The sequence below is a fragment of the Acinonyx jubatus genome, chromosome C1 (assembly GCF_027475565.1).
Source record: "Acinonyx jubatus isolate Ajub_Pintada_27869175 chromosome C1, VMU_Ajub_asm_v1.0, whole genome shotgun sequence".
NCBI classification, from domain to species: Eukaryota; Metazoa; Chordata; class Mammalia; order Carnivora; family Felidae; genus Acinonyx; species Acinonyx jubatus.
In genome coordinates, this window is record NC_069381.1 from 20,190,121 (window position 1) to 20,202,690 (window position 12,570).

Genomic DNA, 12,570 nt, shown 5'->3' on the forward strand with positions numbered 1-12,570 from the left:
TAAAAAAAATAAACACACTTAAAAAAATAATAGTCCCTCTTTAGGGGGTTGTTTCTAGGATGAAATGAGGTAAGTCATATAAAACACTTAGCAGAGCTCCTAAAGCAAAGTAAGAATTCACTAAACATTAGATAATATAGATAATGTTTATTGAGAGAAGTAAGTAGCAGTGTTACTTTGAGCAAATGGCTTCCCTTCTCTGAGACTTCAGTTTTCCCATGTGTAAAATGAGATCTTTGGCTTTGTGACTTCTGAGAACCTTTCCAACTTAAACATGTGATTCTAATTAATGACAGTGTTTTAAGCAGTCCACCCTACAGGCCAGGAACCAGGAGAATTTTCCTGCCTGAGGTTTGCCCCATAGGAACCCCTCCAGGCCTTGCTTGATGGTTCCATGCTCAATACTTACTATATTCCTGAGAGGCACCAACCCCCAAAGCCTTGCTTTGGTCCAGCCACATTCTTACCTCACAGCCGCCATCTCTTTTCTTAACTCTTCCACTCTAGGTCTATTTGTTTGACCTGACTTACAAGCAACGGCCATACACCTTCCTCTTGCCTAGAAAATGCCACTCCTCAGGGGGTAAGTTCTCCCTTGGGTTAGGGGTATCTCTGCTGGGGAGCTTGAATGTGTGCCACTTCTGCTGCGGAGGCTGCCCCTTCCCTTGTGCTGTGGCTGTGATCCTCCAAAAGTAGTTTCTCTGAAAGAACACTCTGTACAGTAAGAAGGAAGATAACAATAGGTCAGAGAGATCTGTCAAAGGGGGTTGCATCACAGCCCTTTTCACTTCTCTCTGAAAAACAGTTTCTTTCCGTGGCTTTTCTCTTGAGGACGTGTAGTAGTTGCCCTTCTTTCTTGTCCTGAATGAGTTTCCTCACTGACTCCTTCCTAGGGCCTCCAGTTGGTTTGGAAACCTCTTCACCCCCCACTCCCTCCAACCACCCCCAGCTAAGGGTAATGCCAAGTTGAAGCTGTGTCCCTCTCCAACCAGCAGAGGGCGCACAGGCTTTTCCCTATGCTCTTGCCTGCCTGCCTGTCTGTCAGAACTTACTTGCTGGGAATGGATCTTACCTGGGAGGATGGCCCATAGTGGAACCATCAGATTCTGTGATGGAAGCCGGAGGGCTGCTGAAAAGAAATGAGGACCTCTTCCTGAGTTGTTGCTGTTCCTTTCTCCCCACCCCTGCCAGAAGTTCAGAACGGCAAGATGTCCACCAATGGTGTATCCAACGGCGTGTCCAGTGGCCTGCACCTTCACAGCAATGGCTTCCGGCTGCCAGAGAGTAGGGGACATGTCAGGTGAGCCCAGCCTGACTTGTTCAGCCCCCCAGTCCCAATTACACCTTATGGTACATACCTTACAATGTAATTTGGAGGGAGGAGCATGTCCTGTAAACTGTCCATCCAGGCACATACCTCAGAGTCTGGGAACTGAAACAAGGGATGTAATGGAGTATATCTGGAGTGTGGCTAATGGTTCCAGTACCTCTGCTACCTGGTAGGATCCCAGTCACACTCAGACTGAAGCTCCAGTCCCTGGGTATCAGTAGTTAGGTCAGGACCCAGGGGCCCAGCTACCTCTTAGTACTGAGCTCCCTCTTAAAGGTGTTAAACACAGAGGGGCCTCCCCCCATTATATTTTTCTTCATCCCATACCATCTTTTGGCCTCTATTCACTGCCAGGCCCTATACTGGGCTTTGGATACAGGTGTGCTCAAATCCTCTAAACTTTGAAAGAAATAGAAGTCTCTGTCGAGAGATCCATGGGAGGGGCTTGGGTGGTCAGCTACTATCATGCCCAGGAGTTTGATTAAGAATTACCTTTGGGGGGGTGCCTGGCTAGCTCAGTTGGTAGAGAATGAAACTGTTGATCTTAAGGTTGTAAGTTTGAACCCCACATTGGGCATAGAATTTACTGAAAAATGAAATCTTAAAAAAAAGGAAAATCACTTTTGGGGCACATGGCTGGCTTAGTCAGTGGAGCATGCAACTCTTGATCTTGGGGTCATGAGTTCGAGCCCCACATTGGGCACAGAGTTTACTTAAAAAAAAAAAAAAGAAAGAATTGCCTTTAACCTGTCCATGACAGCTTCATTTCTGTCCCTCTGTTTTTTCACTGGTTCAGAGTATCTGGAATTGTGCCTGTTACCTATTACAGGAAGCTAGGCCAAGGATAAGAGTGGTCCCCTCTTCTAGATGACAGTGCAGATCCCAGGGGTCAAGACAATATGGGTGGCCCTCAGGCAGGGCTTCAGACTTCCTGAGAGGCTGCTTGGACCCTCTTTGGCTGGCCTGACTTGGCTCTCCTTCACCACAGCCCCCAGGTAGAGCTGCCCCCATACTTGGAGCGCGTGAAACAGCAAGCCAACGAGGCCTTTGCCTGCCAGCAGTGGACCCAGGCCATTCAGCTTTACAGCAAGGCTGTGCAGAGGGCCCCTCACAATGCCATGCTCTATGGGAACCGAGCTGCTGCCTACATGAAGCGCAAGTGGTGAGTGGGCCTGAGCCAGGACGAGGGATGAAGGCAGAGGACCTGATGGAACCAAGTTCCTGAGGCCTCCAGGGAAGGTGGCAGTGGCATCCTGCCGCCCCTTAGGGCTTTTTTAGGCTGTTTTGTAACTCCCACCTCCAGACTAGAAGTCAGGAAGTCTCACAGTGACGTGAAACATGTCCACAAGTAGCTTCAATGTGGTGCTTTGTTATAAAGTGATGCGGCCACTGGGCAAGTAGAACTTGAGAGAATGGTTAATCCCAGCTGTTAGATAATTGGGCCTTGAATTGGACTATGAAGGTGCAGTAGAATCTTGCTAGATAGAAAAGAGGCATTTGGTGAATTCAGTTGGTATCAGTCTCAAATGATTCTGTAGCCCCTTGACCTTGGGCTTGCTTTCCTGTGCTCTTAGACCATTGGACCAAGACAAACAAGATACCAGGGATCTGAAGCTGGCTGTGGGTCATGTTGGGTCATAGTGGCTGGTGGTAAAGGAGTGGGGTCCATATCCTGAAGAACCTGCTATCTTTGGAGACCATCAGGGCTCCCAGCCCTTCTGCCTACGGCACCAGCAGGCAAGCAGGCAGGCAGACCCCACCCCCCAGCCGGGGCCAGGACTGAAGATGGATAGAGCTGGGCCCACAGCCATTTCTGCTCCGTCTGGCATCCGTCGGCTCTGCCCAGACAGACAGGCCAGCTGGTGTGCCATCGTCTGGCTGCAACTAGGCAGGCCAGAGAAGGAAGCTTAAGAAACCCACCCAAGTCAGCAGGATGGTAGATAGGGGTTTGGGAAGATGCTACCCCCACAGGCCTTAGCCCAGGCATCAAGAGTTTGCCAAGTGCTCAGATGGCAACCCAACCCAGGAGGTGATGGTTTGGGGGCCATCCTAAGGTGTTTTGCCTCTCTGTCCCAGGAACTGAGTAGAATGCGGTGTCCTCATCCAGGCTTTATGCCGAGAGCTGTTTCACTCCTACATTCTTGCTAAGGGAGGCTGATGACTTCCCAATCCATGGGTGCCCTCGACATGTTCTCTGAACTCCCACTGTGTGCTAGGTACTAGGGACACAGAGTTCCTCACTTTGAGTTCCTGTGCTCCAGAGTGCCCAGCCTCTGGACCGAGGACAAAGACATGATTATGGTTCATCATCATCGAAGAAGCAATAAGCCTTTGAGTGGTCAGGTGAAGTGCCATGGGCATTAAGACAAGTTAGGTCACTTTAGCTGGGGTCAGGGAAGTGTCAGGAAGATGAGGAGTCTGATGGGCTTTAAGTGTGGGCAGGCTTAGGCAAGGAGATGAAGAGGAGGAGGGGATTATGGGGGAAAGACATTCCCAGGGAGATGAATGGTGTTGAACAAAGGCATGGGGGTGGGGGCCTGACTGAAGAGCTTGTTTGCAGAACAACAAATCCATTTGGCTGGAGCAGAGGGTTCTGGAAGGGACTGGCAGGAGATGAGTCTGTGAGGTAGCCTGGGGCCGGCCTGGGAAGAACTTGGAATGCAGAGCGGTGGCGTTTTGGCCTGGATTCAGTGGGATGATGGGCAGCTACTGAAGAGTTTTGAGCAGGAGAGGGATGTGCTGAGGGCTGTCCTTTCAGGGAGATTGATCTGGCAGTGAGTCTGGATGGGTGAGCCCTGGGGCCAGCCTGCTCTCTCCCCATCCCCACATGCCTGCCAGTGACCCCTAGAATGTCACATTCTGTCCCAGGCCAGTCTCTCCAGGGCTGCCATCTGCTCCTGGATGCAGTGGGAGCTGTCACCCTCCGGCTCCTGGTTGGTCTCTGTCTGGCTCTCTCCAGGAGCTCTGAGGGGCACTTTGCAGGTGGCAGTTGGATTTCCAAACAGTCCCTCCTCCTTCATCACAGCCAGTCGTTCTGACGCAGGCCATGCCTTCAAAGCACTTTGTCCCCTGCCTCCTCCCACACTGGTGAGCTGCTTGTTCCTGCTGCCAGGGCTGGATGCTCCCTCTGGTGCTGTAGGAGAGGAGTCAGGAGGACATTTCCCCTGTTGGGCATGCTTTGGCCCTATGCAGGCGGGTTGTGAGCTGTGCTTTGGTGGAAGGAGCATCAACTCTGGGGAGTGCTGCTAGGCCCCACCTCAGCCCAGCAGAAAAAAAAAAAAAAAAAGGAAAAAAAAAATCTGCCAAAGGAGAAGTGGCCCCTGTGACCGGTCTGGCTCTCCAAATGAGAGGTGGGAACAGATGAGAGGTGCTGGGGGGAGTGTACCCTATATTCTGGCATGGGGTGGGAGAGTGGGGGCTTTCTTTTGACCCGTCCCTGCTTGCTCTCCCCCCAAAACCATCCCCACTTCCCTTTATCCATGCTTTGGGAGGTGGAAGAAGTGAGTGGAGACGATTTGGAGCTCCTGGTGTGCATACCCCCCTTTACCATCAGCTTCCAGAGAGCTGACTCTGCCAGTCTGTCAGGCCCCATCCTTCAGCCCCGGGAGGTAGAGGCCACAGCTGCTGTGGATCAGTCAGCCAGGACAGAGGGGGGTCTGGCTGAGGGCTTGCTGCCTGCTGGTCAGACCCTGAGTCCCCAGCCTGGCACTTCTGGCTTCTCCAGACCACAGAACTGTCCTTGAGAGCCCCCTGCCTTGGCCATGGCTTTGAAGACCAGCCGGGGGGATTTGAGGAGGTGGTTGGAGAAAGAGAGAAGGAGGGCTTGGGGAGCCTGAGGTGGGCAAGATGCCAGGCCTTCTGCTGCAGAGCTGCGGGTGCCTGGGGTGAGCCAGTGAGCAGTTGCACTCTGTGCCCAGCAGAGGGCAGCCTGGCACTGTTTTTTTTGTTTTTCTCCCCACACATACCCCCTCCCCCCTCCCTTTCCCCCATCCCCCTCTTAGACTTCAGGATTCCTGACTTATCTCCTTAATATACTGTGTCTCCTGGGGAGCAAAGCCTGGGCTGAGCCAGGGTTCTCTTCATTCCCAAGTACCCTTATCCTGAGATCTGTCAGAGGTGGACTGAGGTGGCCACAGAAAGCAGGGGAGACTGAGTGGACGGACTCCTGATTGCCATGCAGCCCCACCTCCAAGCCACACTCCCCTGCCTTCCCAGGGATGGTGACCACTACGATGCCCTGAGGGACTGCCTCAAGGCCATCTCCCTAAACCCATGCCACCTGAAGGCACACTTCCGCCTGGCCCGCTGCCTCTTTGAGCTCAAGTACGTGGCTGAGGCCCTGGAGTGCCTGGATGACTTCAAAGGGAAGTTCCCGGAGCAGGCCCACAGCAGCGCTTGTGATGCATTGGGCCGCGACATCACAGCAGCCCTCTTCTCCAAAAATGATGGTGGTGAGTGGGCACTGGGGAGAGGGTGCTGTTCCTCTATTTGAGGTGCTACATGACATCTGGAGAGGACATGGTTCTGAGATCAGAGAGGCCTGGATTCAGTTGCTAATTCAGAAACCATGTGACTGTGGGATAGTCACTTAGTCTCTTTGAGACTCAGGTTTTTCATCTGTAAAGGGAGAGTGATCGCACCTCCCATTCAGAGTTTCTGTTGAGGATTAGCAATAGCACGTTTCAAACACCTCGTGTAATGCCCGGGACTCAAGACAGGAGTAAGTTGAACCCAATCAGGCCGTGTGGCTCCAGCTGGGCATTCTCACCTGCTCACAGACAGGGCCTTGGCTGTCCCATTGGTCATCTGAGTAAGGGGCAGCAGCTGGGGCTTGCACTCGTTCCAGTTTGCATGCTTGCAGCAGAGGCAGCAGTACAGGGCGATAGAAATGCTTCACACATGGGGTGTGGAACCTCGGGCTCCAACCTCAGCTCTGCCAAATGGTAACCATGTGATCTCGGGTGAAGCACAGCCTCTCTGAACACACTGCCTTTACCTGCACGGAGAGCATTTGAAGCCCTGCCCATTTCACCTCAGTAGCATTGGAGAGTGAGCTGGGGATTTGTGGGATTTGTGCTCTGGAGGCAGACATGGATCCTCACTTCTCTCCTTATGCAGTTTACTAACCGTGGGATTGATTCACTTGTTTGAATAGTTATCAAGTATCTACCTTGTGCCAGGCATTGTGCTGGGTCTTGGGAGTACAGCTGTGAACAAGTCAGATGGTATTTCTGTATTAAGGAATTCACAGCTCTAGTGAAGGAACCAAGTGATGAAGGAGAAACGGTGTGATATGTGCCATGGGGGCCTGATGTGGTATAGGTGTATGGGGTAGGACTTGATGGAAGGCTGGGATTCTAGGGGAGGAGACATTTAAGCTGAGATTTCAAGGATGAGGAGGAAGAGGTAACTGGATACAAGGTGTAGCTGTGGGAGGTGAAGAATTCCTGGCCTAGGGACCAGACATGCAAAGGCCCCGAGGCAGGCAGAATCAAGGCACTTTTAAGGCACGAGAAAACTGGTGGGTTTTTTGTTTTTTGTTTTTTTTACCCAAGGCACTTAACTGATCAGTGCCTCAGCTGGGATCCATGATAACTTGTCTTTCAGTGGGGAAGGGTTTGGACCGTACTGCCTTCAGAGCTATGGATCTGTTTAGAAAAACCACCCCCTCAAGGCTCTCTCGGAAGTGCTTCACCTTCCCCTCCCTGCCTCTCACCTCCACAGAAACAGAAAGCATGGGTCTATGCATTCTTGGGGCTTCTAGACATTATTCAGGGACCTGAGCCAAGGCCCTCCTAGCATCATAGGTCACCTCTTGAACATCCTCAAGGGCTGGGTCCAAAGATGCTTCTTCCTCAGAGTCATTCCCAGTTTTCCAGATAGGTTTAGGCAGGTAGCCCTACATTGCTAGCACCTGGGCTGAAAACAGGGCCGGGGTGGAGACAAATTGGGGAGGGGAGAGAGGGACAGGCTTCACCTTTCCTTGCTCTCTGCCTCCAGAAGAGAAGAAGGGAGCTGGTGGTGGCGGTGGCGGCCCCGTCCGCCTCCGCAGCACAAGCCGCAAGGACTCCATCTCGGAGGATGAGATGGTGCTGCGGGAACGAAGCTACGACTACCAGTTCCGATACTGTGGCCACTGCAACACCACCACGGATATCAAGGAGGCCAATTTCTTTGGCAGGTCCGAGGCCCTGAAGAGAAGGAGGGCACAGCCTGGTTGGCAACAGGAGGTTGAAGGGGGTGTGGGGGCATAATGCTTTTAAAAAAAGTCTCAAATCCCAGCTCTGCCTCTATATCCTTGATCAAATGGCTTCACAACTCTGTGGGCCTCAGCCTCTTCGTCTACAAAATGAAACCAACCATCCCCACTCATGGGGCCATAATGAGGATTAATGAGGTAATCCATAAGGTACCCAACGAGGGGCCTAGACAATGCCTTTAGCCCCCACCTCCTCCTCCTCTGTCTCCATGTGCTGGAGCTTGGTTTCTTTATGTGGATCTTGGTGCTTCCCTCTGCTGAGGCTATGAGGCAAGAGCCTCAGAAGCTGGTAGTCTAGGCACAGTTGTCTTCTCAGAACTGTGCCCCAGGTACTGAGGGACGTAGCCCGTGTCACATCAGACCCTGTCACCCCCAACCCTCCTTTTAGATGGTGTACTTTTTTAGGGTAGGTGAGACACCTGAATGTCAAGAACCTCTCCATCAAGATCCCTTCTAAGTGTCACTGGTGTGTGGGGGGCAGACATACTGTAGGATCAGGATACTGGACCCCGAAAGCCGAGGACTGCTGAGGGAAGGCTTAGACAAGAGTGTTCCCAGAGACCTAAGAGATGCAAGATCTGATCCAGCACACGAGGAGCTTATAATGTACTTTGAGGGAGAGTATCTTGGGGGGTCCCAAGCAGTCCCTGATCCTGAGTTTAAGAGACTAGCTGGACAGCGACTGGAGCTCTGTAGTATGGAAAGGATTACCATGTGTATGGGAGTTCTAAGTCAAGTGAGGACCCCAGAGTTTGGGGGGCTCAGCAGCTCCAGACCTCCCTGCTCCCCCTTGCCCTAAGCCACACAGCCTCTACTTGAGGCTGTAGGGCGGTACCCCACCTGACCTCCCTGCCCTTTGCCCCTCTGCCAGCAACGCTCAGTACATCGTCAGTGGCTCTGACGATGGCTCCTTCTTCATCTGGGAAAAGGAGACCACCAACCTGGTCCGCGTACTCCAGGGGGACGAGTCCATCGTCAACTGCCTGCAGCCACACCCCAGCTACTGCTTCCTGGCCACCAGCGGCATTGACCCTGTTGTGCGGCTCTGGAACCCCCGGCCAGAGGTGAGGGTGTAGAGAAGATGGCCAGAACTTGACAGGGAAGAAGGTTGGGTTGGAGCCTGTGCAAGGCCTTCAGCTGAGCCTGGGAGGGTTGGGAAAGGACATGAGTCACCCAAAGGCTAGAAGCTCTTACCAAAGGGCTCAACACCATGTCAAGGTGGGAGCCATCAAGTTCTGAAAGTGCCAAATGTAGTGGGCAGCTCCAGGAGCAGGAGTTGGCTCCTGGTTTCTGGGGTCATATCCCTGAATGAGCTGAGAAGATGAGACTCACAGGAAACAGTAACCAAGGACAGGGATGCGGGAGGGTCGGGAGGGTACCAGAGCTCTCCGGCACCATCTCATGAGAGCATGAAAGCAGCACCTCAGAGGCTCCCTGGGTACCCTGCCCTTCCTATACCACTGTGTTGTGTCCCCCAGAAGCTGGGCAAAGCCAGTCCCTTAGTTACATGAGAAGTGTGCGGGCTTTGGCATCTGGTGAGCCTAAGTTTGAATCCTGGTCCCTTCACTCACTGCCTGAGGGACTGAACTACCTCTGACCAGGTTTTTATCGTCCACGTTGGAATGGGAATGACAGCCCCACCTCAAAAGGTTACTTTAAGGATAAAGTGATGCCTCCAGATGGAAAGTGTCCAGCCCACAGGAACACTTAGGATAGTGTGGTCCCCTCTACTCCCAGGGTGGGTAGTCAGGCAGGCTGGCCTGAGGCCTTTCCTGCCCTCTGTCCCACTTGCCTTCCCTTTCTAGCCAGAAAAACAGAAGTCAAGTGTTGCATCTAATTACAGAGGCAATTTACTGTGAATTTTAAAGAGAACTCTACAGGGGTTCTCCCATGAGGGGAGAGGAAAAGGATGAAGGGTTGTTGGGAGTGATGACAGACAAGAGTGGGGTGGAGGACACAGACAATGCCCCCATCCTGGGTATCTAGTATGCCCAGCAGACCCTGGTGTGAGTCCCTATTGTTTCCTGGTATGGGCCCCCCCCAATGTGTACCCTGATATGGGTATGCCCCCCCAGTATGTATCCCAGCATGTGCACCCCCCTCATATATATGTTGTGTCCCCTCCCAATGGTATATGTTACCATGTGGCCCCCCATGTGTGTAACCCCCTGGTGTGTCCTCTCCCTCACATATATATCCTGGTGACCATGTGTCCTGTACTTACCCCAGTGTGTGCGTTCGCCTGCACCCATGTACACATAAGGGCGTATGTACAAATGGACACCCCTGTGCGTCTCCTGCTCTGTACACCCCTCTCTGTATGTATTGCTGCAGCTGTGTGTGTGTGTTTCCTGACTTCCCCACACATCCATCCCAGGACTATGTGTGCCTTCCCCCCACCCAGAGTGAAGACCTCACAGGCCGAGTTGTGGAGGACATGGAGGGCGCTTCCCAGGCCAACCAGCGGCGCATGAATGCTGACCCATTGGAGGTGATGCTGCTCAACATGGGCTACCGGATCACAGGCCTGAGCAGTGGGGGTGCTGGGGCCTCCGATGATGAGGACAGCTCCGAGGGCCAGGTTCAGTGCCGGCCCAGCTAGACCCTCCTGGCCTTGGTCCCCAGCGCCTGCTGCTGGCTGGACCCTCCACCATGGGCAGGAGGTCAGGGGGTTCTGTTTTGGTTTGTCCCCCCCCCCCCACATTTTTTTCATTTCCCTGTTTTGTTTGTTAGTTTGGCATTGGGGGTGGGGGGTTGCTACAACTTGCTGGCTTTCAGACTTTTGGGCAGATTGCCCCTTGACTGGACCCAGCTCTGAGCAGAAGAGCAGGAGGGGAAGCCCCTCCATATGCCCCCCACCCATATGCCCGCTTCCACATCCCTGGAGGGCTCTGACCTGCCTCAGGCTGGGTGGGAGGCAAGGGCTGAAGCTGTCTTCAAGGACTGTCCTACCCTTCAGCTGGCGGCAGGAAGGGGAGTGGACTTCCAGTCTAAGTAAGGGCTGGCCTTGACCTGCTGCCACTCTTGCTCCTGCGGGCAAGGCTAGCTCCTCCATGGCTTCAGGGAAGGTTCTGAGAAAGGATGCCCCCCCCCCCCCAGAGCTCCCTTCACCCGCCACCCCAGCCCCGTTTCAGGGTGGAAGCAGAAGGAAGGTGGGAGTCCTGCAGTAGGCAAGGCCAGGCCCCTGCCTGGGCACTAGAGCTTTCTCGCCCTTCTCCCAGTGCTAGCTCTGGACCCTGTGCCTGCTCTCACTGGCCATCTCTGGGGGCTTAGGGGGCTTAGCCTTTCCCAAGGGCCCTGGCAGAGGGTGGGGCACCGCACCATCCCCTTCTGCGCTGCACTGCAACCACTCCCACTCCTCTTTCTGGGGGCTCATTGGCCTCACTGTGACCTTTCTGCCAGAGCTCCCAGCCAGGCCTATTCTCTCTCGCTGAGGTGGCACTCTCTGCTAAGGGCCCTTTCTGCCCTCCCTCCCACCCCATGTGCTGAGCCGCCACAAAGACCAAAGAAGTGATGGCTTTTCTCTGTCCCCTGCTGCTCTTGGGGGGGGGGGGAGGGAGAGGGGGTCTCCTGAGTCACTCAGATGGGAAAATCCGTAACTCAGCCCCCTCCCTCCTCAGCAGCCCCAAGCTTGACACTGGACAGCAGTCACCCCACCACTCACCAAGCATCTCTCTGCCCCCTTGGCTCTCAGCTGGGAGCTGCTCTCATAGTTGCTCAGCCTTCCTCCCTCTCCCTCCCTTTCCCCTCAGTGCTTACTTGGCTCCAGCCCTCCAGCTGCAGCCTCTGGGGAGCTGCAGCCTCCCTTCTTCCCTCCCTCCGTCCTTCCCTCCCTCCGCCTGGTCTCTGCCAGGTGCCTCCTCTCAGTCAGGCTTCAGAGCAGCCCTGGAGACAGGAGGGCCATGTTAAAAGCTTTTTCACAGTTCTAAGACGACAGGGGAGGGGGGGTGAGGATAGTGGTGGGGGGTCTGGCACCATCTCGTCATTGCTTTAATCCCAGCAACACAGGTGGCAGCTTCTCCCCCTTCCTCCCCACCCAGCCCCTCTCCCGCCCTTCTCTTCTAGCTTGGTAATGAAGTATATTTATTGGTGAAGGAAACAGCTGCTGCTGCTTTTCCTGCTGCTGGGACTTGCTCCCCTGTCTCTTCTCCATGACCTTTCTCCAGCCAGGGAGGGGAAAGCAGGAGTACTGGGGCTGGGCCCTGGGGCCCAAAGACCAGCAGGGGCCCCTTTGCTTTCCTGTGTTGGAGCCACCTGCCATTTCCTCTCTCCGTGCCTCCCCCCCTCCCCCCTCCCTCCCCCAGCCTGCCCAGCCTGGGCCCTGCAGTGTGGAGAGACACATTAAGCCTTACTGTCCTCTGGGGGCAGGAGCCGAGCCTTTTTGTTGCTCCGCTCCCAGGAGAGTGAGGGTGACGCAATTGATTAAAACCATTTTGTTCTAGGTGTGGCTGCTGGCATTTGTGGGGTGCGAGGGGGTCTTGGGACCAAAGTGAGGGCACCTGATCCCTCACCTGTGTAGCTATGTGACTTTGAGTAACCATACCTCTCCTGGGTAGAATGAGACCTGCCTTGGAGGATCCCTGTGAAGCAGTGGCCACTCAGCCTAGCAGGGCGAAGCGCAGCAGAGCCTGGCACTGGTGGCTGTGAATTGCAATAATCAGCTTTCACTCTCCGGGCTGTTTTCTCAACTCTAAAATAAGGAGGTGAAGTCTTAGTGGCTTTTCAGACTTCTAAAATCAGAACCCAAACCAGAAATACACATTTTACATTGTGACCCAAGATACCCATGCTTATTTGTATGTATATAATGAACATAAGTTTTATACAATAATGCTCATTACCCTTGCTACATGCAATATGTTCTATTTATCATTCATATTTACTTTTCTATTTTATTAAGGGGAGGAAATGCTGGCCATAACCCACTAAATGGTTTCACAACCTACAGTTTTTTTGTTTTTGTTTTTTTTTTAAGATTTTA

The 12,570-nt window shown here is 53.5% G+C and overlaps 1 protein-coding gene across 4 annotated transcripts in view; it reads left to right on the top strand.

The window, feature by feature from the left end:
* WDTC1 (WD and tetratricopeptide repeats 1) overlaps positions 1-12,030 on the top strand; it is a 64,775-nt gene extending 52,745 nt beyond the window's left edge. For 2 of the 4 annotated variants that reach the window (XM_027059957.2, XM_053209683.1), the window contains exons 10-16: positions 508-583; positions 1,192-1,300; positions 2,319-2,492; positions 5,546-5,781; positions 7,331-7,511; positions 8,461-8,653; positions 9,994-12,030. In XM_027059957.2, the coding sequence (XP_026915758.2) occupies positions 508-583; positions 1,192-1,300; positions 2,319-2,492; positions 5,546-5,781; positions 7,331-7,511; positions 8,461-8,653; positions 9,994-10,191 (1,167 nt within the window). In that variant the 3' untranslated portion in view covers positions 10,192-12,030. Of the gene's footprint in view, positions 1-507; positions 584-1,191; positions 1,301-2,318; positions 2,493-5,545; positions 5,782-7,330; positions 7,547-8,460; positions 8,654-9,993 lie in introns of all 4 variants that reach the window. The other 2 variants (XM_053209692.1, XM_027059959.2) reach the window with 2 other exon arrangements.
* The last annotated feature ends 540 nt before the right edge of the window (positions 12,031-12,570 follow it).